Source organism: Ostrea edulis, chromosome 1, assembly GCF_947568905.1.
Source record: "Ostrea edulis chromosome 1, xbOstEdul1.1, whole genome shotgun sequence".
Lineage (NCBI taxonomy): Eukaryota > Metazoa > Mollusca > Bivalvia > Ostreida > Ostreidae > Ostrea > Ostrea edulis.
In genome coordinates, this window is record NC_079164.1 from 16325222 (window position 1) to 16352067 (window position 26846).

Here is a 26846-nt window from a genome sequence, read left to right on the forward strand (position 1 = left end):
TGGGTGTACTTCTCTATTTTTTATTTTAGTATAATTCTCAATCCCAGAAGCATCTGGTGCAAATCTATATATACTCAACTCCCATCAGTACTTTGATTATAAAAAAGGGGTGGATCGGTAGCTCTGTTCTCGGAGAGTTACAGTTCTACAGTTAGAATGAATACAGTTGAAGTTTACATCATCTTGATTAACGGATCATCTGCAGAGTGTCAGAAAGCAAGTTTTTTGGCTGGACATTTTTGGTGACAATCTCCCATTTCTATAATATGTCGCCATCTGATAGCACAATACGTGCACTGTTACAAAGGATATGTGGTGTCTGTTTATTGACACAGGATCAACATAATTGTACTTCCTTAATTTATACAACTTGTGTCTGATCCCTTTGATTGTATGAATTTTATATGATCAAAACGACACCCCCGCTACATCAAGTGTTTTAAATCGTTGTTGCAATCAATTTTTTTTCTCCGAAATTTCAGTTACACCCTCTCCCCGTGAATCCGCCATTTAGTCGTCCACGTGATTTAGAATTTTGAGTTATCGCTCTTGTCTTGGGTTTTTCCTATTTTCGGGATACGAGACGCATTTATTAACATTACTCAACTTTTCACCTAGAAGTTTGTATGTGAACTTACTGTAAGTATCCAGCGACCACATAAAAGTAAAACATGCGTTTCAGAGATGTATTTGGGAAGATTTTCTTTAACTTATAGTACTTTCGTTTTAATGTTAATTTATCAAAAATGATATACATGCATGTACAATTTCCAAAATTTATTCTGAATCTTAAGATGGTTCTGTCTATACCATCAGAGCATTGTCGTTACATGGTTTATCTAACAATGTATAAAGAACGACCGCTTCATTCTAAAGTTTGAAAAGACTGTACATATACTATACATGATACATTGTATATGTAAGTAATGGATTTATTGTGGCGATGGAAATAAAATAAAGTTCCAGAAACGATAACAAAACCATTATAAATTATAATGTACATTAATTAAGAGAAATAATACTTTCTATTCTAGACTAGCTTGTACATACATATTAGTTTCGTTTTCTATTCTAAATTTAGAAATTTGAACTGCATCAATGATTATTTATATACCATTAGTCATATAGAACTGAGGAAAAATACAGGGTTTTAAATATCTTTGTTTGATAGTTTGGAAAATAAAGTTTGTCCAAGTTTTCTCAACTGGGAAAGAAAGGATATACATGTAGCAATATTGTTTTCTGATAATATTTCATCATAAAATGCTTGATTACCTATACAATAACATATACATGTATTTCTTCATAATTATTTAATAGGCCGCTTTATCACTAGCTATCTTGCCGGGGGGGGGGGGGGGGGGGGCAATGAATTATTATTCGCTCCTTGGTATGGCATTAGTGAGATTTCGTTAGAGGAGGCAAGAAAACATATTTTTATTACTATGTCCTTCAATATAATGACAAAATTCCTGCCATCTAGCACTATTAAAACGGTTTGTCGTGGGGGGGGGGGGGTTACTTTCTTTAAACGTTGGATATCCTTAATTTACATTTGAAACCTAAAAACTATAGTAAAATGAATTATTTAACAATTACACCTATGATGGATTATTTGAAAACCGGGAAGATATTTATTATCTCAGCCATTGAGTATTTATTGTCCTCAATTACTAATACACAAAATTGTGAACAATGCTGATTATTGCCAACGACATTCATATTGGAATGACGAAGATGGCCGACCATGTATCATTTAGCAGGTTCTAGGCCTAGTATCATGTTTCAATGTTTTAAATTATTCAATCATATAACTCCTATAAAGAATACAAAATCAAGAGTAGGACAAACACGGACCCCTTGACATATCAGTGTCACTGATGGTTGGCTTTTGAGGTCAAAACTTTTTAGCACACCGTTATACGTAAGCTGATTGTTAGGCGCAGAGATTGTCTTTAGATTATTGTGAAAACACAGGCACTCGACGTTTTAAATATCTATAATTAAAAAAAAAATTGTCTTCCAGTAAACATAATATTCACAAGCACAAGGGTCAGAGGGTACATTAGCAAGGGAATTCTCATTTGCATAATTATGTCAACTTCCGGCCACCTTTTAACGATTGTTCGCAATTAAGAAGCAGTAGACGATGTTTGACGGTTGATTATAGCCGATAAATGGACTTTATTTCCAGTTCACCATGACGATGCGAGAGGTAAGACCTTGACAGAGTTGCTTCTAAATGGTAGGGGTCTAATTATCATATTATATCGAACTTTTCTCCGAAATTTTCAAGCGATGCAGCTGGTAAAAAAGAAAACCAAGATGGCGACGTGATATACCTTGTGAATATTATGTTTACAGGAAGACAATTTTTTTATTATAGATATTTAAAACGTCGAGTGCCTGTGTGTGAATACGACCGCATTCCATTTAGAGTTTTTGTGATATTTTAGGCTGAATTCCTGGTTGAAGAATGTTACCTCTTTCACCCGTCATATCAACCTTTGCCCTCATCTTAGCTCTGATTTACCTGAAAGGAGGTAAGCGTTTACAGCTTCATTAACAGACGTACATTTCTAGCTGCTTATTATAGGGTAATATTTATAGCTGCTTAAGAGACACATTCTAGGGAAATATTTTTTTTATTGAAGGAAAAATAAGATTATGAAGTGTTTGTTTCCCGTGGAAAATCATATCTCATACAAGCAACACCTGAGAATGACGTTTAAAATCAGCATTTCTCATATTCTATGGTCGTTCTAACGGTCTATCCTACCATTGGGCCAAATGCTGTCTGACGTGTTTCATACCGATTATTAGCGCGTTCTTGGCACACTGATTTTAACTACTATAAACAATACAAAATATATAGTTGGGCAAACACGGACCCCTGCATATACCAGAGGTGAGATCAGGTGCCTAAGAGGAGTAAGCATCCCCTGTCGACCGGTCACACCCGCCGTGCCATATATCGCCGTGAGCCATATATCTTGATCAGGTAAAAGGAGTTATCCGTAGTCAAAATCAAAGTGTCAAGAACGGTCTAACAATCGGTATGAAACAAGTAACACAGCATTTGACCCAATGATAGGCTGTATTGGCAAACTAGATCGTTATAACGACCATATAATTTGCGAAATGTCTACTTTAAACGAAACTGTTGGAACCCTTGCACCATCAACTTGTTTGTCAGTAGCCTGTTTCGATTTAAAAACTGACTATACGCAAAACAAGGTCTTGCGTACCGAATCAGTTGAGAGATATAAACACCATATGCAGGTGATAATGGAATATTGCTGCATAAATATGGAAAGTTGACGATGGAGAAGCTGAAATCATACGGCTTGTCATGAAGTTCAGTTCTTAGTTTGCTGTTAATATCTACTTACAATAAAATATCTAACTATGAAGCAGAAGTGGACGACTCTGTGGTGTCTTTTATTTCAGTTCACTGGGATATATCGATTGTCTATTCAATCACATGTCTACTGAAAAGGATTGAAACACTGTGATGCACTCTAGTTATCTCCAAATCATAATACCTGTATGTGTTTCAAGTGTAGTGGCAAAAATTGACGTTCCTTTATTTTAGATGCAGCACCGACTTCAGAAGGCGTAGGTAATGTGAAGTGTCCCTATAATGAATCTGAATGGAAAGAAAGGTCTGCTAATTTCTTCTGTCAGGGAAAAGACGTTTATCATTGTTTTCTTGCTGAAAACCAAATATCTGTGAAAGAAAAATGCATAGAAAGGACTACGCTTCAGAAAGGTATCAAATGCATATGTTACTGAAAACCACTTTTAACACATGGAAACGAGCTGTTGTATTATGCGAGAAAACTACTTTGAACACAGAAAAATGTTCTGAAAGCTCTCAGTTTGTTCTGTTTCCTTGACTCAACTGGAATGTTTGATTTGTCCATTGACTTGTTTTGTAGGATTTTGTCCAGTGTTTTCGGATGATGGTTACTTACACTGGGTTCGATGTAACCAGACAGGCTGTCCTAACGTAACATATGTCAGCGATGAAGTATATAAATGTAAAACAATGCTTCATTTCAAAAGCGTTTCTTTCTTAATATACCAGTGAGAATGTTACTCACATGTAGCTAATGTAATGCTTATTTATTTTTGTAGACCGTGTATGCTTTGAAGACACAGACAGTATTACGTTCAGGTATGGTGATCCTGTAACAAATAAAGCATGTCCTTTTATTATGTGATTATTACATCTGTTTTATTTGACAGGGATGAAGAGGATGAAGAATCAGGTGGTTTGGCGCTGGGACTTGGACTAGGACTAGGACTGGGGGTCGGAATTCTCCTGGTTATAGGTGTATCTGTGTTGGTTCACAGAATGTTAAGCCGGCAAACTAAAGAAAGTGAGTGTGTAACTGTGATTTGTTTTAAAGATGTAATTTTGCTAGAGATATTTTTGAATAGATACTATGTAACCCGATGAGAAGTTTGAATGTTCAAGCAAGTATGTCCTTCTGTAATATACAAATGCATATATAACATTGCAATAAAATGCGCTGTTAATGGGTCATATAACATTCAATACCAAGAAAGACAGTGGAATGTATTTTGTTTATTTGGATAACGCCAAATAAGAAAACACATATTGTAGTAAAATATACATGTATTGATGACATCATACAATATAGTTGTACAAGAGCTTGAGCTGCGCAACTGGCCAACACAGAATCAGAAGTGTTTATATTACATTCAACGGACTTGCTATGCGTATTTTTTAAAATGTAAATGCACCTAATTGTTTTGGGGGGTTTTCTAGCTGAAGAAATTACAAATGGTACGACTGCGCTGAGGTCTGAGAGCATTATCTACGTTGTTGGTAATCTCGGAAATTCTGTATCCACAGTCGGGAAAGGAATAGTTGAGGCGTATGCCAAAAAGCATAACATGGACCACATATATTCTAACTATCTGGACATTTCTGAAGATTTCGACTTCTCTCCGAACACGATATATTTTGTTGATGGATGGTTTGGATTGTGGAATGATAATCCTTGTGAAAAAAGCGGCGTCCTCGACTGTTTACGTCGTATTATAGAAGCGGGTAAAGAAACAACTAAAGAAATAAAGTTTGTAATTGGACTGCGTACTGATATACGTGATTTGTACAAAGAAGATTTTAATGATATTGGAATAGTATTTTCTCAACGACAAACACTATTACGTGAGACCAGCACAAAAGAGAAGGGGGTCAAATTGAAAAAACATTTACAGAAAGTCAAACGAAAGTGCACTGCTGACGGATGTCAGTGTAAATCGTTGGAAATTTCAGACATTATGTCGATTGACAAAGTGCCTATTGGACCCCATCTTATTGTAAAGCTTTTGAATTTGGATCACACCAAGGCACGGGATCTTGTAGATGAGGATAAAGGGCCTCTAACAGCGATGTGCGAACATTTCATGGGTTTGGAATCAAAAGATGAACAACTTTTTAAATGTATTATGTACATCGTTTTGATTGGATTTTATGATGAAAACGACTTTAGGCATGACGTCGCTACTCACTTTTCGATTTCAAAAACCATTCTAAAGGAATGCGACTTGAAAAAATATACGAAGCGTTTGAAAGCCTCACAGCTGGCGCCAATGTGGACGTCACAACTTACCGGTGGATCTAAAGAGAGAGACGGAGTGTACGTCTTTTGGCACAACTTTCTTTACATTTGTGCGTTTCACGCCTGTTTCGCTTTATACCCTGATAAGATGATGCAACACTGTAACGTTGACGCCATACTACAGCTGGTCCGTCCCATAGGTCAGAGGTCATTATTCACCGTGGAAGCAGACAAAACATTAATTTCTAGGTTTTATCAAGATAGAATAAGCGGAAAAGTTATCGAATGTAATGTGAAAGACCATCCGTTATTAATGTTTCTGAGAGACGGAATTTAAAAACGACTGAGAATGTGAATTTTTTTATTGAAATTATCAATAGCGTGTTTACTTCGTATTTGTCTATAGTAATACTTTAAATGTAAAGTCAATCATCGTCAATTTTCTTGTTGATTTGGAAGAGATATTACCGGTATGTTTGATCTGAAAATTAGAAGGATATTCCGATTAATAATGTAACAAAGGACGGTAACTATGTTATGCATTCTTTATTAACCAAACACCGCCCCACAAGAGCAAACGTGACAAATTTAGAGACTGTCTAAGACATATTTTCGACGAAAAGAACATGCGATTTAGAAATGAATATTAGTATAATGTCCAACATGTTGGTGACAGACCCTCTATGAGTGAGGTACATGTATCAGAGTGTAGGAAAGTCAGTTGTATGATATTGAGGATCTGTTTCGTCTATATAACCCACCTTATTTATACCTGTAACAGATATACATTGTTAGCATTATTTATCTGAAGTCTAATTTAGTATTATTTTTTTCCGGTTCTTATGCTATTGTATTCTTAGACAATTTATTGTATAGTACATATTAAAAGATACTAGTACTGGAATCCGGTATGAATGTTTTACAGTATTTACAAATATATTTGATTTTTCAAAAAAAAAAAGTGTATCAGTATATATGTTTGTATAGCATTGCCTATTAGTCGATGTTTTATTTTTACAGTATTGAACAATAGATATTATATGCTTCACAAAATTTAACAAAATGTATATTGTTTTTGTTTCGATGTTGTTGTTTTTTTTTTGTTTTTTTTTTGTTTTTTTGTTTGTTTTTTTAGGTGTATTTTTGCTTTCTGACGTACGTTCTGTGTAGTATTGTGACATTTGATTAATAAAAGACTTTTCACGTCAACGTTTCAATGTTTCCAGTAGAAAATCGAACTCCTCGTACATTGGAAGAGAGTATAACCCAGTAACCGAGAAAAACTGTGATTATAAAGCTCGCGCTTACACTGAGTACAGGAAGATACTTTAGAATTATAACACAGAATCTTATGTTGGACTAGTGTATTAGTCATACAATTGTGAGCAAAATATGCAATAGTTTAGAGATGATCTAAGTGGCAAAAGAAGCAGCTGTTGATATAACAGATAAGATAGTAGATGATTTACTCAATTTAAGGAACACATGTAAAACGGCAAATGGATATAACATTGTGTCCAAAGCATGGACACGTTCTACTCTTGTGAAGTTGACCTTTGCCCTTTTGACAAATATCATTCAAACTGCTTTGTACCCGTAGATCATTACTGTTATACCCCGAGATCGAAGATTGTTTTTAGTCCTCCTCGATACGTCAATCACATTAATTTGAATTAAGGTCAAAGTCATGTTGACATTTGCCACAATGGAGGGTTTTCACGCTCGGGAGCATAGTGTTGCACATACATGTTTATTGATATGAAGTCTTAAACTTTTCTAAATTTTTTGACAAAGGTTCATTGATGGCAGACAAAACAGACGGAGAAACATATCGTTGCTCCAATCATTAATTTCAGGACATGAATTCTTAACTCCTCTCAAAGTACTAAAAACACAAATATATATCTTTTGACCTACACTCTATCAAGTAATGTGTAATGTTGTAATATTAACGCCCATGGAATCCGTTCTTCACTCCATTCTGGTGAGTTATGATTTAGAACCTATAGCGAATATGTCACCAGTGCATTCATACCGTGTACACCGACAAAAAAATCCAGTGAAGAAAGAGTATATTATGATGCCATTATAGTAACCATTCTAAACTTAATTTTAAAACAAAAATTAAATTTTGAAGAGTATTTTAAAAACACGACATGTGTAACTCTAATTCTAATTCATATTTAAAATATGACATTTAATATCAATAATTCTGATCCCATTATCATTTTGCATGCCTATACAGCGTGTGATCCGTATATTTGGTTCATGTGTAACCCTGGTAGAGCTACACTCTGTACATCACTGATAACCCTGCATCGGACCATAGCGATGGACTTATCACGCCACCTAGCGACTCCAGGTCACACATCCCAGCGATTACAGAAATGACGGAGTTTGTGCGGTGTCTTCTCGTGATTTATGGTTCTTTCTTTATTGCACAGGGTAACATTTTCGTTTTATTTCTATGAATTAGTGAAAATAATTTAAACTATCAATTGGAATTTATACCATTCAAGGTGCATTTAATACCTTTGTTGAATTCGCGTTACCTTTGCAATATTTCAATATGCAATAAATGTTATAATAATTATATTATTCAATTAAAAAGATTGTTCTATGTACATGACGTTTCTGAATAATACATATTCGTTGTGACAAATCGGATACAATTCCTTTGTATCCTATCTTGTTCTTGCAACAACATAAAACCAAGAAGAAAAAAACTCTGGGTTATATTACCAGGTCCATTTTATAGTTGGCGTATTTTGATAGTTCCTGGTTATGACAAGTAAAACTGTAAACTAACAGGGGGTATTACTAAGTCACTGTTGCAAAGACGGAGAAAAATCTTTGAATCAGAGATCAAACATGGGACCCTTGCATTCTTAATTAAGTGAACTATCCACTGAGCTAACCATGTTGATAAACAAAGTATAGTAATATTACTACAATATAAAACTTCTATTTCGGGAATCATAACAGAAATATTCATATCGAGATGAAAAAAAGTTTTGTGGGGGTGGCAGACACATCGCGTATGACTTAATTGTAAAACTTGAAACGATAAATACTGACATTCTCTGCAGCTCTTTCTGTGCCGGACGAACTGAGATCCCTTTGTCCTAAAGACATAGCTCTGGATCCACAGTATGTCTGGACGTACGGTTCTTCGTGTCTACAGCTTTCCCTAGACAAGCATGACTGGCCGCATGCGCGGGAACGTTGTCAGCGTCATGGCGGAGATCTCGTGCAGATCCGCTCGGCCGATATTCAGGGTTCCATCATACAGAAAATAAGGCAACTACATCACCACGTCAAAACAGGGTTTTGGATCGGGGCGTCAGATCAGCATCACGAGGGCCGCTGGGAATGGGTATCAGGTAATTGGCTAATTCAAACTTTGTATAGAAGATTATAAACTTTTGAAATATATATCGTATAGCGGTTTTTTCCGGGGGTCTAAGATTTCGAGATTTGCTGGCTGAAAGGTATGCAAATAGTTTAAGCGGAATTAATTTTGGCGGACAAGGAACAGTTCTCTCTCTCTCTCTCTCTCTCTCTCTCTCTCTCTCTCTCTCTCTCTCTCTTGCAAATCGCAATTTGGTGCGTATTTGGCGGGTGAAATTTTGGCGGAAAGCTATCTAACCGCTAAGATAAGCTAAATTTATGACCCCGCAAAAAGATCCAATTAACATTATATCATGTTTAAAGAATTGGTATAATGTGATGAATCAATCACTTGTAATTTGTAAGTTTACACCAATTCATGTTGTCTACAAACTAGATACATGTATATAAATATCTTTCACTTTCAACCCTCTATTTTTCTTAATTTTGCTACAATTACTGATTCAGACAATAGTTCGTTCCGGAGGGGGATTATTTCTGTTGCTCCCCACATAGGTAAACAATGAAAGGTGAAGATAACGAACACTGATCAATCTCATAACTCCTATAAGCAATACAAAATAGAGAGTTGGCAGACACGAACAATCTATCCGGTACATTTGTATGCATCATATCACACAACGATAAGGCTGTATAAGTATGCATCACAGTGTTTTAGATCACGAATTACTGCATTCCGTGTTCTCGCCATTCTGAATACACTAGTTTCGAGGTAAAATCTCTTTTGTGTATTAAAGCTGACATGAATTAATAAATACGTACACCTTCCTCATCTTATCCGCCATATTTCTCTCAGGTAGCCTAATTTACTCTACCCGTATATACCCCAAATGTGATTGTCACACCTGAGTGATTTTTCTAGGTGGACTCGACCAGTGCACATCTCCGATAGTAATATGTAGGGAATGAGAAACAAATAAAATAACATTTTAAAACATTATGCTTTGCTCAAAATTACAAAATATTTATTGTATCCCAATGCAACATTCCGAAAGTTTAGATAATTTAGGGAAAAAAATGTTTTTCATGCATACTTGCAAGTGCATGCAAGTATTTGCAGTTTCTTATGAAATAAATGCGGAGAAATCATTTGCCAATTACATACTGATAGAATGGAATAAGCAAAGAGCATAAAATATATTATTTATATAAATTTTTGCAACATACAGGTCCATGCCATATGCATAATCAGATAATATGCAATGCACATGGCATATTCGAAAGAAAAAAACCGTATCAAATACGGACGTCTATTCAACAGGTATCGGAGATGTGCACTTACCGAAAATATTAGATTATCTTTATTCTGATAAATCCTCGAAACAAAATGATAAACTCCATTTGTATCTCGTTAGAACTTTACAACACGTTGTCATTCCATCATACAGACGGCGACACACTTCACCCGTGCCAAACAGGGTGTCTTCAATCAGGGGAGATGTCAGAGTCGAACATTTTTCCTGTAATGAATGCTTGTCTGGTCGAGGTTTTGCAGTTTATAGAAATCGGGAATCTAATCATATACACTGAGCATCTGGTTGGATATATTGCGTGCTCAATTCAAAATGTATCGATGATCATATACAAACTTGAATATACAAATAAGGGAATAATGATCGAAAATATACATCTGTTTGAAAATGCGGGTATTACATTTGCAATCCATAATAAACAGTTGATTACACAAAGACACATATAAAAGGAAATGTATAAACGAAAATATATATAGTTTTAATGTCTCTTTGGGAACCACATAATTATTTACGGTCTCTGTATGTCCATATTCATTGATTGAACAGGAGAGAGAGAGAGACAGACAGAGAGAGAGAGAGATTGTCCTACTTCGATGTACAATATATCATTTCACAGAAGGAAAGAAAATTGATCACTGATATAATGGTAAGTTTACAAGAATTAAACATTTTCAGCTATTTTAAAAATTGTGATTGACAATATTTTGAAAACTTACAGGAGTTGATGCTTTTAATTGAATTCATTACAAATTTTCAAAAGAAATATTAGTTTGAACTGTGCATGTAGAAAATACTGACTGTATGTTAAAATAACGGGAAAATGTAAATTGTCAAAAAAGTGGGGAGAGCAGACCAGCCCAGCCTCCCTGCCCACCCCAACTCCCTGTATACGTGCCTGAAACAACACATCAATTCGTGTTGAAAGAAAGGTGCATATCTGCATTTCATTAAATTCCAAAGGAGCTCGAATTTATGTGTTCCCCTATTAATTATTTTGTATGCAAGATTCGTTCCCGAATTTAGAATCATGCTTTCAGTCAGAGCAGAAATGAATTCATTTTGAAGTACATCTAGTTTGAATGCAATGTGGGGTTTCTTCTTTTAATTTCATCAGACTCATTAGAACCCCCTCCCCCAAACTATGCAGCTTTGTTTGTATTGATATCTAAATCGGCATATGAATCCGGATATAAATTATATAATGTTTTTTCGTGATCATATAGATATAGATACTAAATAAGGTTTATACTCTTGCCTTTTGCATATCCTACTAATGCATTACAGTAGACTGACACTGCATCATATCAAATAAAACCTCAACACGAATTTTACTGATTTATGAACACTAACATCTTATCGAATACATTTGAATTTGAAATTTCGACATACAGCGGTATGTCTATTTTCAGAATATATCCATTGTGCCAGATCTACGAAATGAAAATATTTATGAATAAATTACACTCAAGCCTGAAAGTAATCATTATGGCATATTACAGAAACGTTAAAACACACATATGCTATAGTCCTGCAATGCATGCATGCGATTTTTCTGAATACATGTAGTGTATTTATGTATTAGTGAATGAAGTTCCTACGCTTAAAACTATCTTGGCCTTTATGCATTTTGTTTTGTGATTTTGGTTTACCTTTCCTTACACTGTGTAAATGAGGGAAAACTTGATAAATGGTGCAATTCTACACCATACAATTAGTATGCATGCATGTGTTGAAAAGCAAAATGTACATGTAATAACCAGACATGTATCGTCATTTTTCGGGGGGGGGGGGGGGTTACAACAGGAAAGAAAAAAATGGAAAATTGGATTTTCAAAATTTCTTGCGATTCAAAATAATAATTAAAAAAGATGAACGAAAACAGCAATAATATAAAACAAAAACAAAAACCAAACAAACCAAGATGTTTTATCTGATGTTCAAACTCTTAATGTGGGGGCGAAGGGTTAAAAGAGTCTTTTACTTTGACTGCCTCAATAATTCCCCCCCCCCCCCCTGCACTTCATTTTCTTCCATCGTTGGGGGTGGGATGGGGTGGTTAGAGTCCTCTACTATGAGTGCCTCATGATATCTTCATTTTCTTAATTGGTGGTGGTGTGTGCCTTCTACTATTATATCAGAACTTTCAAGTGAGGGGGGGGTGTCACCAAATATATCTTTTATTTGCATTACAAAATAACAAAAAATGGATATTGTTATCAAAGGTGGGGGACAGACACTCTTCTCCCCTCCCCTTGATTCTATTTGCTTGATAACGACGCATAATATGATAAATTCAATTATTACATTTTGCATTAGTACAATTTGCGTCGAGTTCAACGCAGAATGTAATAACGCAAAATGGCATAGATATATAAGATCTATTGAGCGCCAAATTAACATGAAATGAAGTAATTGAAAATAACATTATTTAAAGATATGTTTAATTTTTAATTATTGCGTGCTTTAGATGAATCAAATAAATCTGTATTATCAATGAATGAGAGCAATATTGAGTTACTATTCTCTTATATTGAATTAACTATATTATTCGTCTTTTATAAGAGCGCGATTATTACAAGATTATCGTTTGAATCTCTCTCTCTCTCTCTCTCTCTCTCTCTCTCTCTCTCTCTCATCCCATACACTCGCACAGTGTTGTATATGCAAATTATCTGTGTACAAAAAATTTATGTAGCCTAAATGATTTCCTGATTTATAAATCTGCAATACTCTGACAAGTAAATCATACGGTATAGGGATTCATGCACAATACAGGGTAAATATTCTACTCGGATACTTCCCCTGATTGAAGATAGCTGATCGGCACGGGCTAAGTGTGTCGCAGTCTGTACAATGGACAATGTTGTTTACTGTTGGAATACAAATGGAGTGTATCGTTTTGTTTCATGGATTTGCTAATAAAGGGAGTTTTACTACTACTTTGAGTATTTTCGACAAGTGTACACGTACATCTGCGGTGCTTTACAGATATTACGAGTAGACCCAGGTAAATAGTCGTCCGCATTCGATGCTTTTTCATGGCGAGCATACATGATCATGTCTTCTTTATACGTACAGTAGCATTTATGTATTTGCATTTTGCTTGAAGTAATTGTGAATGGTATAGATTTTATACCCTTTGCTTCTTCCATTTCATCAATAGATAACAGATGAAATATTTCTCCGCGTTTTTGTATAGTTTTGACATATTTATTGCAAATGTACGCACATTCACGTAAAGAAAAGGCATTCTATATTTATTTATCCAAAGCTTTTAGAATGATTTACTACTGTACGATATGTTTATTGTAATTTTGAGCACTGCGTGGTGTTTCAAAACGTGATTTCATTTCTTCTTGATGTCCTATAAATTAGTATCGGAGATGTACGTGTTACCTGTTGAAGCTACCCGCACTGGTAAATCGAAGACACTGATGTGAAGTGAAGCGTAGCAAAACTCGTTCCCTTATATACCATGCGAACCCTGATACATATAACAATAGTAAATTCAACTAATATGGCGGATTAGCAGAGAAATATGGCGGACATATAGAATTATACTATATTTATTAATTCATGTCAGCTTTAAATACATCCAATGTTCCTCTGGTTTGGATTTCTCGAAAAAAATCTCTAACTTACGATTCAGCTTTCTTTGATATGAGATGTCAAATTTGAATTCCAGATTTCCACTCAAGTTTATTTTTCGAGAAGCTTATGCACCTACAGTCAGTATGAAGGACGACAAAAATATGGAAAGCCGTCGAATTTTTTTTTTTTTTTTTTTTTTTACTAAAACGAAAACATAATCAATATCATGTTTGCAAGCAATATCCTAGATACGGTATTTACGAACAACGAAATAACATGACTGGATATTTACACGTATTGCATTTACTTCTTTGTTCTGCATATTAATCAAATTCGGTGATGAAACTGCATGTAAGAAACTTGCTGCGTACATTTATCTATGCAGTGATGCTCATTTCCCCCATACCCTGCTTGGAAGAAATTGTTTCGCGTCTTACACTGACATGTACTGTACGTGCCAGAATTCTTTATAGGGGAATGGCTCGGATCCTGGAGGCATCTCAAGTCTTGCGTATTAACATATTTATAAGCTAAAATGTATTGATGTGTAGAATGAAACTTCCAAACGTATTGTAGGCGAGAAGACTATGACGTATGACAACTGGAGCCCTCACCAAGGACCGCATCAAACTGGGTTTTTGTTGATTCCAGGGGGAGGGACGGAGGACTGTGGACTACTAAAAGTGGATGATAATTTCATGTGGCATGACTACCCCTGTCACAGCGGGATAGCCTTCTTCTACCCATACATCTGCCAATTTGGTAACGCAGCACGCTACTACTACCCAAACATACGTCAATACCCTAGTTTATTATATAGCTAATAAATAGTCTATTATAAAATCTGCGTAAAATCTAAAGAATGTTAGCGTTCAATATCCTGATAATTTATTGAACGCTAACTTTGCATTGCGTAAATTATATGCGCCCGAAACATTCCGAGTATGAGCGTTCAATATTGACGTTACCGTAACGACGTAAACAAGCCAAAATGGTAGACGACGGTCCTCCGAATCTGACAGAGCCGGTATTTGATATTTACTTAAGTAAAATGTTTTACTGTACATAAATTATGATGTCCCAATTTACAAAATCAGTTTGCTTCATGCATTAACGACGGGTTAAATATTGAACAGTTAAGAAATGCATGCCGATATTGCACACCTTCATCTTAGATGCCAATATTGATGAATTCTTGTCTATTTTGGAGTAGTTTGAGTGAAAAGGGATATAATTTAACAACTAAACACTTTAGCTATATAATAAAAGGGTTATTGAACTTATATAGGTGAATATTGGCACTCGATGGCTGTCAAAATGCACTCGCAAGCTCGTGCATTTTGACAGCCAACTCGTGCCAATATTCACCAATATAAGTTCAATAACCCTATAATACAAGTCAATATGGCAATCCAGCACAATAATTATACATAAGTCAATATGGTAATCCAGCACGCTACTTCTACCCACATATCTGCAAATTTGCTAATCCAGCAACTATTTCTACCCATGCATCTCTCAGTTTGAAAATCAATCACGCTATTTCTACGCGTTCATCTGCCAATTTGATAATCCTGCATATGTCTACGCCATACATAGTTTGGTAGTCCAGCAGGGTTTTAAGTAGATATAATTTAGAACTAGCTCTTAAATGGAAATGTTTATACATAAGTTTGTCTGCCTATCAGCTAATTTTATTTGCACAATAGATACATAAATATTATACTGATAGATATTTATATCCTGTTATATGTGGTACATGTATGTATTTTGATGATGTCTAATGTAATTTCATGTTGTTGGTTTTTTTTGAAAACGCTCCGTACCAGTAAATAAGATTCAATAGCCGTGGAATAACCATGACGGCTTTCTTCAATGCATTTATAATATCAAGCTTTTATTTTAATTTTAGTACTTTTATGTCTTGGATGGCGCTACAAGTCAGCTATATAAAAAAAGATCTAATACAATCATATTGGAACATCTATTAGACTTTGCTTTATACGTAATACCTTTGAATGTATTGTAGAAATACCCCAAACAACAAGAGCAGCGAAACTTTCAACTACAACAAGTATTTCACATCCAACACCGTTAGTTACATATAACTTCAAATCAACGCCATCAACAACAACAACAACTCTACTAACTACAACATCACCCACAGCGCTGCTTACAAAGCCTTCAGTGTCATCGTTAAAAACATCTACATTCCTGTCTATTTTAACGGCAAAACATTCTCATGAGATAACCCAGAAATTTCCATTGCTGACAAACAAAAATACCACTAACGAACAACCCAATAACCCCACGACAGAGGAACGAGAGATATTCGTCACAGAGCACAGTCAACACGTCACAGAGCACAGCCAACACGTCACAGAACACAGTCAACACGTCATAGGAGACAATCAACAGGTCACGAAGCACAGTTATCACGGTCAAACCACTGCACACTCTACACAACAAGGTGTTCAAGACGGCGTGATCATTATAGGATAAAGAATTCACAAATTTTAATTAAAACAAAGTCCCCGTGTTTCCCTGATGTATTCTTCATTTGTGCTGTTTTTAAAACTACATTTGTACAAACTGAAAACAAATTACAACATACTACTGTGCATATAATGCTGTATAAAGTAATACTATGATGTGTCTATCAATTTTAGCCAAATTCCCCTCGGTTAACTGCATATACTTTGTATTTTATGATTATAACATCATGAATTTTAAGCGACCAGCAAAAGAATAAATCCACTTCGTGAATACGTTGTAGATACATATATGTCCTGTCTGCCTATCCGTGTGTCCAACTGTCTCACCAACAACATTTCACATGTTTAGTGACATGTGAAATGTCTATGGTGAGACAGTATTTGTTTCTCTGTAACTTTGGGTCCTGTCATACTATAAAATCCCGATTAATTTGCCATCTAAATTTGTTTCATTACATGATGTCTAAAAATATATGTAACTTACAATTTATCTTAATTACTGGATTGTTAATTTGATTGAAATTAATTTCCTATTGAATATGATATGACAGTAGGTGTCTACATGTGTTTTAAATTACACTGCATATGGATTTTGTTTTGTCTTGATTTCTTTTCTCGAGTCATTAATTACATATATTGGTTTGTCAACACAAGGTGTGAATCTAGTATGGAGTACAAAGTTATGCAAAAGATTCAGTTAAGGCCATAGTACACTGTACATGTAATTGATATACCCACGTTTACAAATCATGTAGCAGATATGTTCAAGGGCATGAAACTAGGAACAAACATGACACGATCAACTTACATGTTTCTTATTGACATGATCTTCGTACTCTGGTGATCAGGTCTTCTAACAGTCTGTTGGAATTCTCATGGGCACGAATTGTACTCCTTTGTTAGCTGACCTGTTTCTATATTCTTATGAAACAGGGGTTATTGAAAACCTTCTACATGAGAAGAAAATATATCTTTCTGTAGCTTTCAACTCGGCATTTATATATATCGACGACGTTTTATGTATTAACAATAATTATTTTCATTAACATGTAGATTCGATATATCCCTGTAAACTCAAAAAGACGCTACCAAGTCTTTCACATCTGCTTCGTACTTAGATATTTTATTGAAAATACATATTAACGGCAAACTAACAGCTAACTTTATGACAAACGATATGATTTCAGCTTCTCCATCGTCAACTTCCAATATTTATGTAGCAATATTCCATTATCAACTACATACGTTTATATTTTTCAACTGATTCGATATGCAAAGGCTACTGACAAACAAATTGATAGTGCAGGGGTTTCAAGAGTATCGTTTAAAGGCAAAATTCGAAAATTCTAAGGCCGTTATAATGACAGTCAATTGACAATACAACCTATCATTGGGTCAATGCTGTCTGATGCCTTTCATACCGATTGTTAGGCCGTTCTTGTTACACTGAATTTAACTACGAATAACTCCGTTTACCTCATCAAGATATATGGCTCACGGCGGGTGTGATCGGTCAACAAGGGATGCTTACTCCTCCTGGGCACCTAATCCCATCTCTGGTATATCCAGGGGTCCGTGTTTGCCCAACTCTCAGGTAAACGGAGTTATCCATAGTCAAAATCATGCAAGATCATAAGATCTCCGAGAATTTCGAGTTACTAACCTGGTTATTTGACTATTGGTGCATTTTCTCGACAACTCATCCATTTGTAAAGAAGTTTCCGGTGTATCCGTCTTTCACAACTGGATTTTGCCATCAAATATGATAACAAGAGTGCTGCAAACGGTACAGCATACGCCCGTCAGACAATAAAAGTCAACCCGTAAGCCCATTATGCACTCTGAATTGATATCATTGGTATCATTGGTGCATCAAAATTGGTACCATATAAGTTTTACATTATGACCCCTGGGTCGAGGCCTCTGCTGGTGGACTGTCTCTACAGCCCAGTAGCTAAGTACTTCATTACTAGCTTGAAAATACGGATGTATATTTAATTGCTGTTATAAAATTTAGAAATTCATTTCAAAATTAAGGATTATCTCCCTCATGCATAGCTCTTATCCTTGGACGAATTTGGCTCCACTTTTTTGGCACGCTGTTTTTGGCTATATTTAGCTCTAAAACTTCATAGTTATTTCGGATTTCAAACATTTCGGTTGAGCATCACTGAAGAGACATTATTTGTCGAAATGCGCATCTGGTGCATCAAATTGGTACCGTATAAGTTTTACATCATACACATTTTGAATAGAAAAGCCTTAAGGAGAAATGCTACTACAGAAAAATTTGATATGGCTGAAAAGTGGAGGATATGTGCAACAATATTTTGAAATGTAAACTTTCAAACTTACTTTATTTAGTAAAAAAAAATGCAGTTTAAGTAGAACACAATCTGACCAAAAAATTAAAACTCCTATTGGATTCGAACCCGCGATCTACAATTCAGCAGTCGACGTGCTAATCTACTAAGCTATTCAGCTAAGCTGTGATATTTGAAATGAATAGATAAATATTGCTGATATTTATACTTTCACACATGTTTTAAAAGGAAGTTAGCCATTATGATGATGTAGAGTACCACCTTAAAGTAGGTCATGGTGCTCCAATCTATCGGGCATGTAAACTGATTATGTATTTCTCTGAGAGGTTGCAATATCTGTAAAGGAAACATTTTGACCTATTTTTAGTCCTAAAGCAGGTCATGGTACAAAGACGAAGAAATCATAATTGATGGCCATTATAGTGTTCCACAATCAATACTAGAGAGTGTTGCAGGTATTTCTCCTTCAAAAAATAAAAACGAAAGAAAAGAAATAATTTCCAGTAAGCTATTACTTTACCTAACTTACAGGTATATGGAATGGTTTGTTATGCAGATATGGTAAGTCAGATACCAAGAACTGAATGGGAGGCCCTCATATTCCAGGCCACAAAAAAAAAAAGCTGCAACTTCTACCGATACAATATCTCAAATTGATGTGACACTACTTGAGGAATACTGTGAAGCTGACCATATTCAGACATTGAAGACCATTTCTGAATCGCATTGCCCAAGAGAGATGACAAATTCACAGAAATTCAGAATGTCAATTTTAATTCTACATAAGCTTTGTAATGGTGAATTTACCTTTCCAGGGAGAAAAATTCAATTTATAGTATGCATACATCAATGAATAATTTTCTATTTATACATTTTCTTCAGTGGAGAAAAGAAATTTTGAGAAGGAAAACATAGACAAACCGCTGAAAGAGCATGTGTGGAAGCCTTGGCAGAATGGGAAGATTATTTCTCTAGGTAAGACATAGATTTTGACATTTTAAATTCTAATAATGCCTGTGTCAACAGTTTACTCTAGTGCTATAATTCTTGGATAGTAATTCTTGATTTCTATATACATACATGTATATATCATGATATAGACCATTTTATGAAAATCATAAAATGACTTCAAATGACATACGTATTATTGCAGATGGCTTATGATTCAATATGTCTCATAAAGGATTTAATTTTTCTTTAATGTAAATGCCGTTGGTAGTATTATGAATTAAATATTAACGTGATACATACAAATGAATACTTTTCCTCACTCTAAGCTCATTATCTCGTGAAGTCAAACAGTTGAACACCTCCTTACTTTATCTAAAACTTCATGCACATTTTTCTGAAATATTTTATCTTCTCATCTGAAATTCTAAGGGATTCCAAGAAGAGTGTTAAAAAGAATGTGCGATGGGAAGCGGGTGAACCGGCTCAACACTATACTGATATTGATTCATAAAATGGTTAAATGGACTTTAATAATTTAACGTAAATATGTTACATTTATATGTAACAGGTACTATATTTGACGCCAATTGTATGTTGTTGTTTTTTCAACAATTCAGCGTAGATTGGATTTAGCGCTTTGTAAATGTGCTACATAAAAATGTATATGTGCAAAACATTTAGCCGTACTTGATTTAGTGGTAACTGCTTTCCATGAAAGTTACTGCATGGAGTACACAGCCAAATGCAAATGCGTTCAGAGTACTTCTCCAATTTTAAAATAACTTAGATATGACTCTAGTTGCTGGATTGATTCCCTTATAGACAGGAACATCTTCATGAAGATATGGGATAAAAAAATTACATCAAATTATATCAAAGCTCGAGTTTATGGATATAATGTCACTAATGTTGATTTCAAGTCTCTGAAGAGTCCAAACTGGTTGACGGATCAGGTTTTCATGTTATATATTGTGTTGCTTGTGGAAAACATTCATATTGCCAGTTGGTCTGTTACTCACTCACATTATATTGCGAAATGGTTCGTGTAAGACGACTGGTAATCGTCTATAGACTCTGCGCATGCTGTATTACCAGTCTCTTATGCTTTGATATAATTCATGTCCTGATTAAGACTTATGCATTGATAGGTACTTGATGCATACCTGCCATACATAACTCAGAAAGAGTGGGACAGAGGAAAGAAAGTGAAATATATGGATACATTTAAGATGACAAGTATCATCAATGATCATGCTCAGTCTTCAATAAAAAAGGGTATAACTGTCTTGAATTAGAACAACTCACATTCAAACAAAACTACATAATTTTGATGTTGTCTCAAAAGACATTGATCTGTGAATTTATGTCAGTTACCAAAATTAAATCATTTATGTCTTATTTACCTTCAGTGTCGTGGTCGTGCTATGGAATATGACTCCATCATTGGCGAGGGCATTGGGACCTTGTGGCAAGTTTCACAAATTCATTTCGAAGACACGTTGATAGAAAATGCACTGACATTACTATACTGCTTACACTTTTTGAAGTGTCCGTGTTATTAGTTGACATCTAGACTATAGATTTCATTCTATCTATACTGTAGATTTCATTTCATTTATTTTATCAATAATTGAACCAAAGACGTTCACAGTCTACTTTTATAATCCTCTTGGAGAGACTGCATTTCAGTGTAGACAAGTTCTCAATGGCTGGAGGTATACCCATACACAAGTTATTTTTTCTTTTATAAATCTCTATCTATTCATGTTTTAATCAATGAAATGATGATTAAGAGATGCAATAAATAAATGAATAATAATTTCAAACAAGGTTCCATATTTACAATGCACATACATTATATATTTATAGATGCACTTCTCTAATGATAAAAAATTAACTTAACCTCTGTTGTGAAAACTTTACAGTTTGTCTTAAAGTGTATCATCAATATGAGATCCTCACCATTTATTATTTACAGAAATTACATGGGAAGAAACCTGTTTCTAGGTGATCAATGGATATTGGAAGTGAAAGAACATTCAAAGCAGAAAGATGGCTGTAGTTGTGGGGTGTATTGTTTAATGGTAGGTAGTGATACTGAAGTATTTTTACAATAATGTACATTAGGTACCGCAATATGTTATACTGAAGCAATTAACATCTTATGAATCTATAATCCTTATCTAGTATACAGAAAGATAAAGAGAATCTCTCCTGAATATACGTACAGAAGATGTTGAGAGAAAAAGGTCGGAAGTAGGTTCTACTCTTCTTGTTGTTTGACGGTAAGTTTAATAATGCTTGTTTTAAATGATTTGAGATAGTTTGGTTTTAACTTTTTACTTAGCACATATTTATAATTATCATTCAATATTTGTTATATAACAGGGTACATGGTTGATCGCTGCCCTTGTTGTGGGCTTACGCTAGAGGATGGTAAAGGTGATATGGTGAACAACTGTAATATACATGTATTGTTGCTTATTAACTGTCAGCTACTTATACTCTTCAATCCGATACAAGATAAGTTTACTTTTTCATTTTATACAGGTCTCTTGTGGTATGTGTACTTTCGGAAGGTCAGTGGTCTCTTCCCAGGCACACTGTATCTGGGTTCTCTCTTCCACCAATAAAAACTGGGCGCCACCAGATAACTGAAAAATTGTTGAGTGTGGCGGAAAACATCAAACAATCAATCAATCAAGCTAGTAACGAAGTACTTAGCTACTGGGCTGTAAAGACACTCGGGGTCTAACAGTCCACCAGCAGAGGCCTCGACCCAGGGGTCATAATGTAAAACTTATATGGTACCAATTTTGATGCACCAGATGCGCATTTCGACAAATAATGTCTCTTCAGTGATGCTCAACCGAAATGTTGGAAATCCGAAATAACAATGAAGTTTTAGAGCTATTATAGGGGGAAAGTATATAGTTTATGACATAGACAAAATTGTTATCTAAATAGTAAGAATTTACAGCTCTGCATTACAAACAGTATCAATGATTGATCTCAAGCCTGGATTCTTCAGGGGTGTGACTGAATTCCTCAGAAATCAGAGGAAACTGGCCAAAAAGGGAGGAAAACACCTCACCCTATCTAAAAAAAAAAAAATCATTTTCTGCCACTTTAGATCAAATCCAGAGTTTTAATTTTTTCGAAAATTGAGCAAATCGGAGGATTTCCTCTGAAAAGAGGAAAAATCACACCCCTGATTCTTTCTAAACCAATATTAAAACAACATCCTACCCTATCAAATTTTACTGAAAATGTCTTTGATAATCATAGACCAAAAATACGTTGAGATATGTTGCTGTTTGCACATAGAGGCTAATATAAATAAAATTTTCACTAAGAATTAAACTGAAAAGTTATATCTTATTCAGAATACGATGTGTAATTTTCATTCAAAATATTGAGAATTTTTTTTATTTACTGTAGCACAAGAAACAAGAAATAGATAGGGGTATTGATAATTAATTCTCTCTCTCTCTCTCTCTCTCTCTCTCTCTCTCTCTCTGTCTCTCTCTCTCTCTCTCTCTCCCCTACTTTTATTCCGATATAATCGTTGACAGGCGCGGATCATCAGATCAAACTCGACGCTTCGCGCCTGTCAACTCGACGTGATCCGACTCTTCGGATCAAGTTACTGTAGTAATAATATATATTTATCACACAGCAGTAATACTTCCGGGTTGATGACGCGGGTTCGGAAAAACGATATAAACTCGTTGCAAAGGTTAAAAATCATGTAGGTCAATCACATTGATTCATGTGCCACATAAACAAAACAACATGACATCATTTGAAGTAAGTGAATCTATTAAAATTGACGATAACGGGCAAGCAATTGTAACCAAATTTGTTTCATGATTGATTGATTATATCTTGTTTAACGTCTCTCGCGAGAATCTTTCAATCATATGGAGACGTCACCAAGACCGGCACCTGAAGGGCTTCAAATTTAGGCCTATGCTCGGCGCTTACGGCCATTCAGCAATGAGGGTTCTTTAGCATGGCACGCCTGCTGTTACACGGGACATCCGGTTTTAAGGTCATCTCTGAGGACCCGTGACATTCACACCTGATGCCAAACGTTTGGCGATGGAACTGTCACTGTCTGTTTTAACGACTTAGGTTTGTCGCGACCGAGATTCGAACCCCGGACTTCCGCATGCGGGGCAAACGCTCTAACTTCTAGACCACCGCGGCGGACCAAATTTGTTTCAAGAGCAGTTTGCTTTTTTTAAAGTGAAAATAAGCGGCATTGACTTTGAAACAGAAAGTTCAAGCGACAGGCTAAGTTTTTAAATTCCCCAAACCGTGACGGAGCAGATGACGTCAAACAATAACAAAGTGAGAACGCAAAATTGCGCGTGCTGACATAGATACAAACGTTATTCAAGTCTATCAAAATTATTCCTGTTTCATTTAAGAAATAAGATATCATTTTTGAATGTTGTTGGGATATGACATGAAGTTGGTCACGTGATCAAATCCTATAACGCCCGAAGGGCGTTATAGTAGATTTGATCACGTACCAACTTCATGTCATATCCCAATAACATTCAAAAATGATATTTTATTTCTTATATTTTTATTTTCTGTTTTGATTTGTGTTCTTACCGAGCTTCCATGGTTATGTAGCAGATGACCAAAATAACGATCGTAAAACACAAAATATAGTTCGTAAGAGTTTTATTAGGAACAATATCAAAGAGAATATAAGATATAGATATTTAATTGAAAATGTTGAAAGAAAAAGACGAAACATGTGTAAAAATAAAGGTAATTTAGAGCGTAAAGTTAACTGAAATGACGACAAGAAGAGCGGAGTAAACTACATCCGTGGTGTGATTTGGTCGCGATCAGCGATGGAGAAACTGGCGTCGGTCTAGCTTACTTAGTTGAAAACGCAATAGTTGATCACAGATTTTGACAGAAATTCAAAGGATCTGAGAGATTTGATGATGGATATGATGGGTCAAGTTAACGTTAAGCTCTTAGTCAGGGTTTTGGAAAGAAACAATGGTATGTTCATCGTTAGGACTCGCGGTTGTAGCTATGCAGGAGACGATTCAAGACAGCTAGTAGGAAAAATTTAGACCAAGTGTAGGTAGGTTGCGTCTTTTATTTACCTTCAGTGTGTGTAAAATAAAATAAAAACGAACTGACGGAGTGTTTGCTCACTTGAAAGATTTCTGTTGTAGGATTTTAATGAAGACTCGCACCGGTACCCTGACATGAACGTAAATTTTTCGAGCCTCGAAACCAGCCTCGCTTATAATCATGCCGAGTCATAGTCCTGATGGAAGTTGCAGGAAACAACAGGTTAACTTATCATCATGAAGTAAATACATGTAGGCTTATAACTCTGCCTACATGTTTTCGCTTCCAATATCATAGAACTTTATTTTATAAATTCGCCATGCAGAAGTTGCAGACGGTATTTAAAACTGTATAAAATGAAATAACAGAACGATATATGTTTAATGTCTCTCTTTTATAAATTGATGAAATTCTTGTTTGTTTACAAAATAAAATCTGTATAAATATCCTGCTGCGTTTGTTTCTGTTATAATGTCATTGCAGTGGCGGATCCAGGGTTTACGAAAGGGTTTGTGTGAAAGTCAAGTATTAGTCAAAATGCTTAGCCATTTTGGGTGCCAATCTGGAATTTTAATCACACTATTTCTATTATTTAAATTTGTGGCGAGAGGGGGGTGGTCTAAATCCCCCACTGCATTGATAAGCGAGAAGCCAGGTGAAAATACAGGAACTGACTTTTGAAGCGGTGATTGTATTCATACGCAAGAACAAACTGATCACATGACCAAATTCATGTCACACGAAATTGAACATCAATTTCATTAGTACTGTCATATAAGGAAGTGCATTGGCAAATGTAAATATTTGTTATTGTAATATATGACACCACTTTTAAAGGCATAGGGTTTATCTTTGATCTCAAAAAGGACATCATAATATTTTGCAAGAAGAACTAAAAAAAACCAAAAAACAAATTCGTTATTAATTATAAGTTATCTATAGCTGCAACGCTTTGAAATTGAAGTCATTTTGACGTTTTAGCCCTATATAAAATGTTTGTCTGGAGGACAATATATTAAACTGGCACCCCGCCGATTGGCTACACACAGACATAAGAGATGTGAAGTCAACAGGGTACCAGTTTAGGCAAATGAGAACAGGGAAATATTTTGTAATTGCTATCGTATCCAATGTGTTTGTAAACATTCTGAAGAACTCTTTGTGATTTTCTAGTTATAATCTTTAATTTCGCCACCTTTTTGGAACATGTAAAATTTTACCAATATCTTAGACCCTATGCCTTTAAGATTAAAACAATATAGCTATCACGTTAACATGCTTATCTTTAGATCTTATTTCTTGCACCCAAGGACATTTTTCAGACGATGCATTGAGGCTAGGCTGACCTCGAAATGAAAACAATCACATGAAATGAAAGGCAACCACGCTGTAAGATATGCGTTTATAGGGGCTGTAAACTCGCAAACGAGATGACGCGAGATTTGAGTACTTCCGGTGACAAACAACTCTTTATGGTTTGCACGAAATCATACAAGTTGGAAATATCCTTCAATTTTTATCGTTTTTCGGTTGATGCAAAGAAGTGGACGTTGTGTGATAAATAGAATCTTACACTCGTGATTATGGCATATGAAATTCGTTGCCGGGTTTAAATATTTCCCTCGCCAAGGCTCAGGAAATATTAAAACTGGCAACTCATCTCATCAATTTCATATGCCATAAGCACTCGTTCAAAATCCTCAATATGTTAAAAAGGCACACAATATGCAATTTTGGAGAGAAAGACATTATTTTCAAAATTTTATTTTTATTAAATATCAACGTTTTTAAAAAAGATAATGGCAGATTATGAATACCGTATTAATAAACCGGATACCTTATCCACTGAGCTACGCAGATAGACAAACAATAGATTGATAAATTTCACAAACATCTTGTGACTTACTGTCATAAAATGTACAAGTCTTAATGTAGTGAGCTACCTTAAGCGTCATGAATACATTAAACTGTGACACTTCACCAAGAGCTGTGACATTCCTATATGGTGAAAATTCTCGAATGGTATGTAGAAACCACTTACACACTAATACATATATAAATGTATATCATTATCTATATCAATAAATATTTAGTGATAATGATTATCTGTAATTA

At 35.2% G+C, this 26846-nt stretch overlaps 2 protein-coding genes and 1 long non-coding RNA gene across 6 annotated transcripts; all 3 read left to right on the forward strand.

Moving 5' to 3' along the window:
• The first annotated feature begins 508 nt into the window (after nucleotides 1-508).
• LOC125648651 (uncharacterized) lies at nucleotides 509-6806 on the forward strand. Of its 4 annotated transcripts, none has more exons than XM_056152911.1 (8): nucleotides 551-639; nucleotides 2195-2245; nucleotides 2387-2543; nucleotides 3596-3772; nucleotides 3942-4043; nucleotides 4141-4180; nucleotides 4252-4385; nucleotides 4799-6806. In XM_056152911.1, the coding sequence occupies exons 3-8, from the start codon at nucleotides 2477-2479 to the stop codon at nucleotides 5932-5934; spliced, it is 1656 nt and encodes a 551-aa protein (XP_056008886.1). In that variant the 5' UTR covers nucleotides 551-639; nucleotides 2195-2245; nucleotides 2387-2476; the 3' UTR covers nucleotides 5935-6806. The 4 variants fall into 4 exon arrangements, with proteins under 4 accessions (XP_056008885.1, XP_056008886.1, XP_056008887.1 ...); XM_056152913.1 differs by having other exon boundaries at nucleotides 558-639; nucleotides 2457-2543; XM_056152910.1 differs by lacking the exon at nucleotides 2195-2245 and having other exon boundaries at nucleotides 509-639; nucleotides 2457-2543.
• A 372-nt stretch (nucleotides 6807-7178) lies between these two features.
• Nucleotides 7179-16943, forward strand: LOC125662018 (macrophage mannose receptor 1-like). The gene is made up of 4 exons (XM_048894197.2): nucleotides 7179-8042; nucleotides 8687-8980; nucleotides 14429-14614; nucleotides 15882-16943. Exons 1-4 carry the CDS (start codon nucleotides 7985-7987, stop codon nucleotides 16352-16354), a joined length of 1011 nt encoding a protein of 336 aa, XP_048750154.2. The 5' UTR covers nucleotides 7179-7984; the 3' UTR covers nucleotides 16355-16943.
• Nucleotides 16944-21600: 4657 nt separating this feature from the next.
• On the forward strand, nucleotides 21601-22117 carry LOC125648655 (uncharacterized). Its single transcript, XR_007360376.2, has 3 exons — nucleotides 21601-21706; nucleotides 21810-21907; nucleotides 22011-22117. It is a non-coding gene; the product is annotated as an uncharacterized LOC125648655 (long non-coding RNA).
• Nucleotides 22118-26846: the final 4729 nt, after the last annotated feature.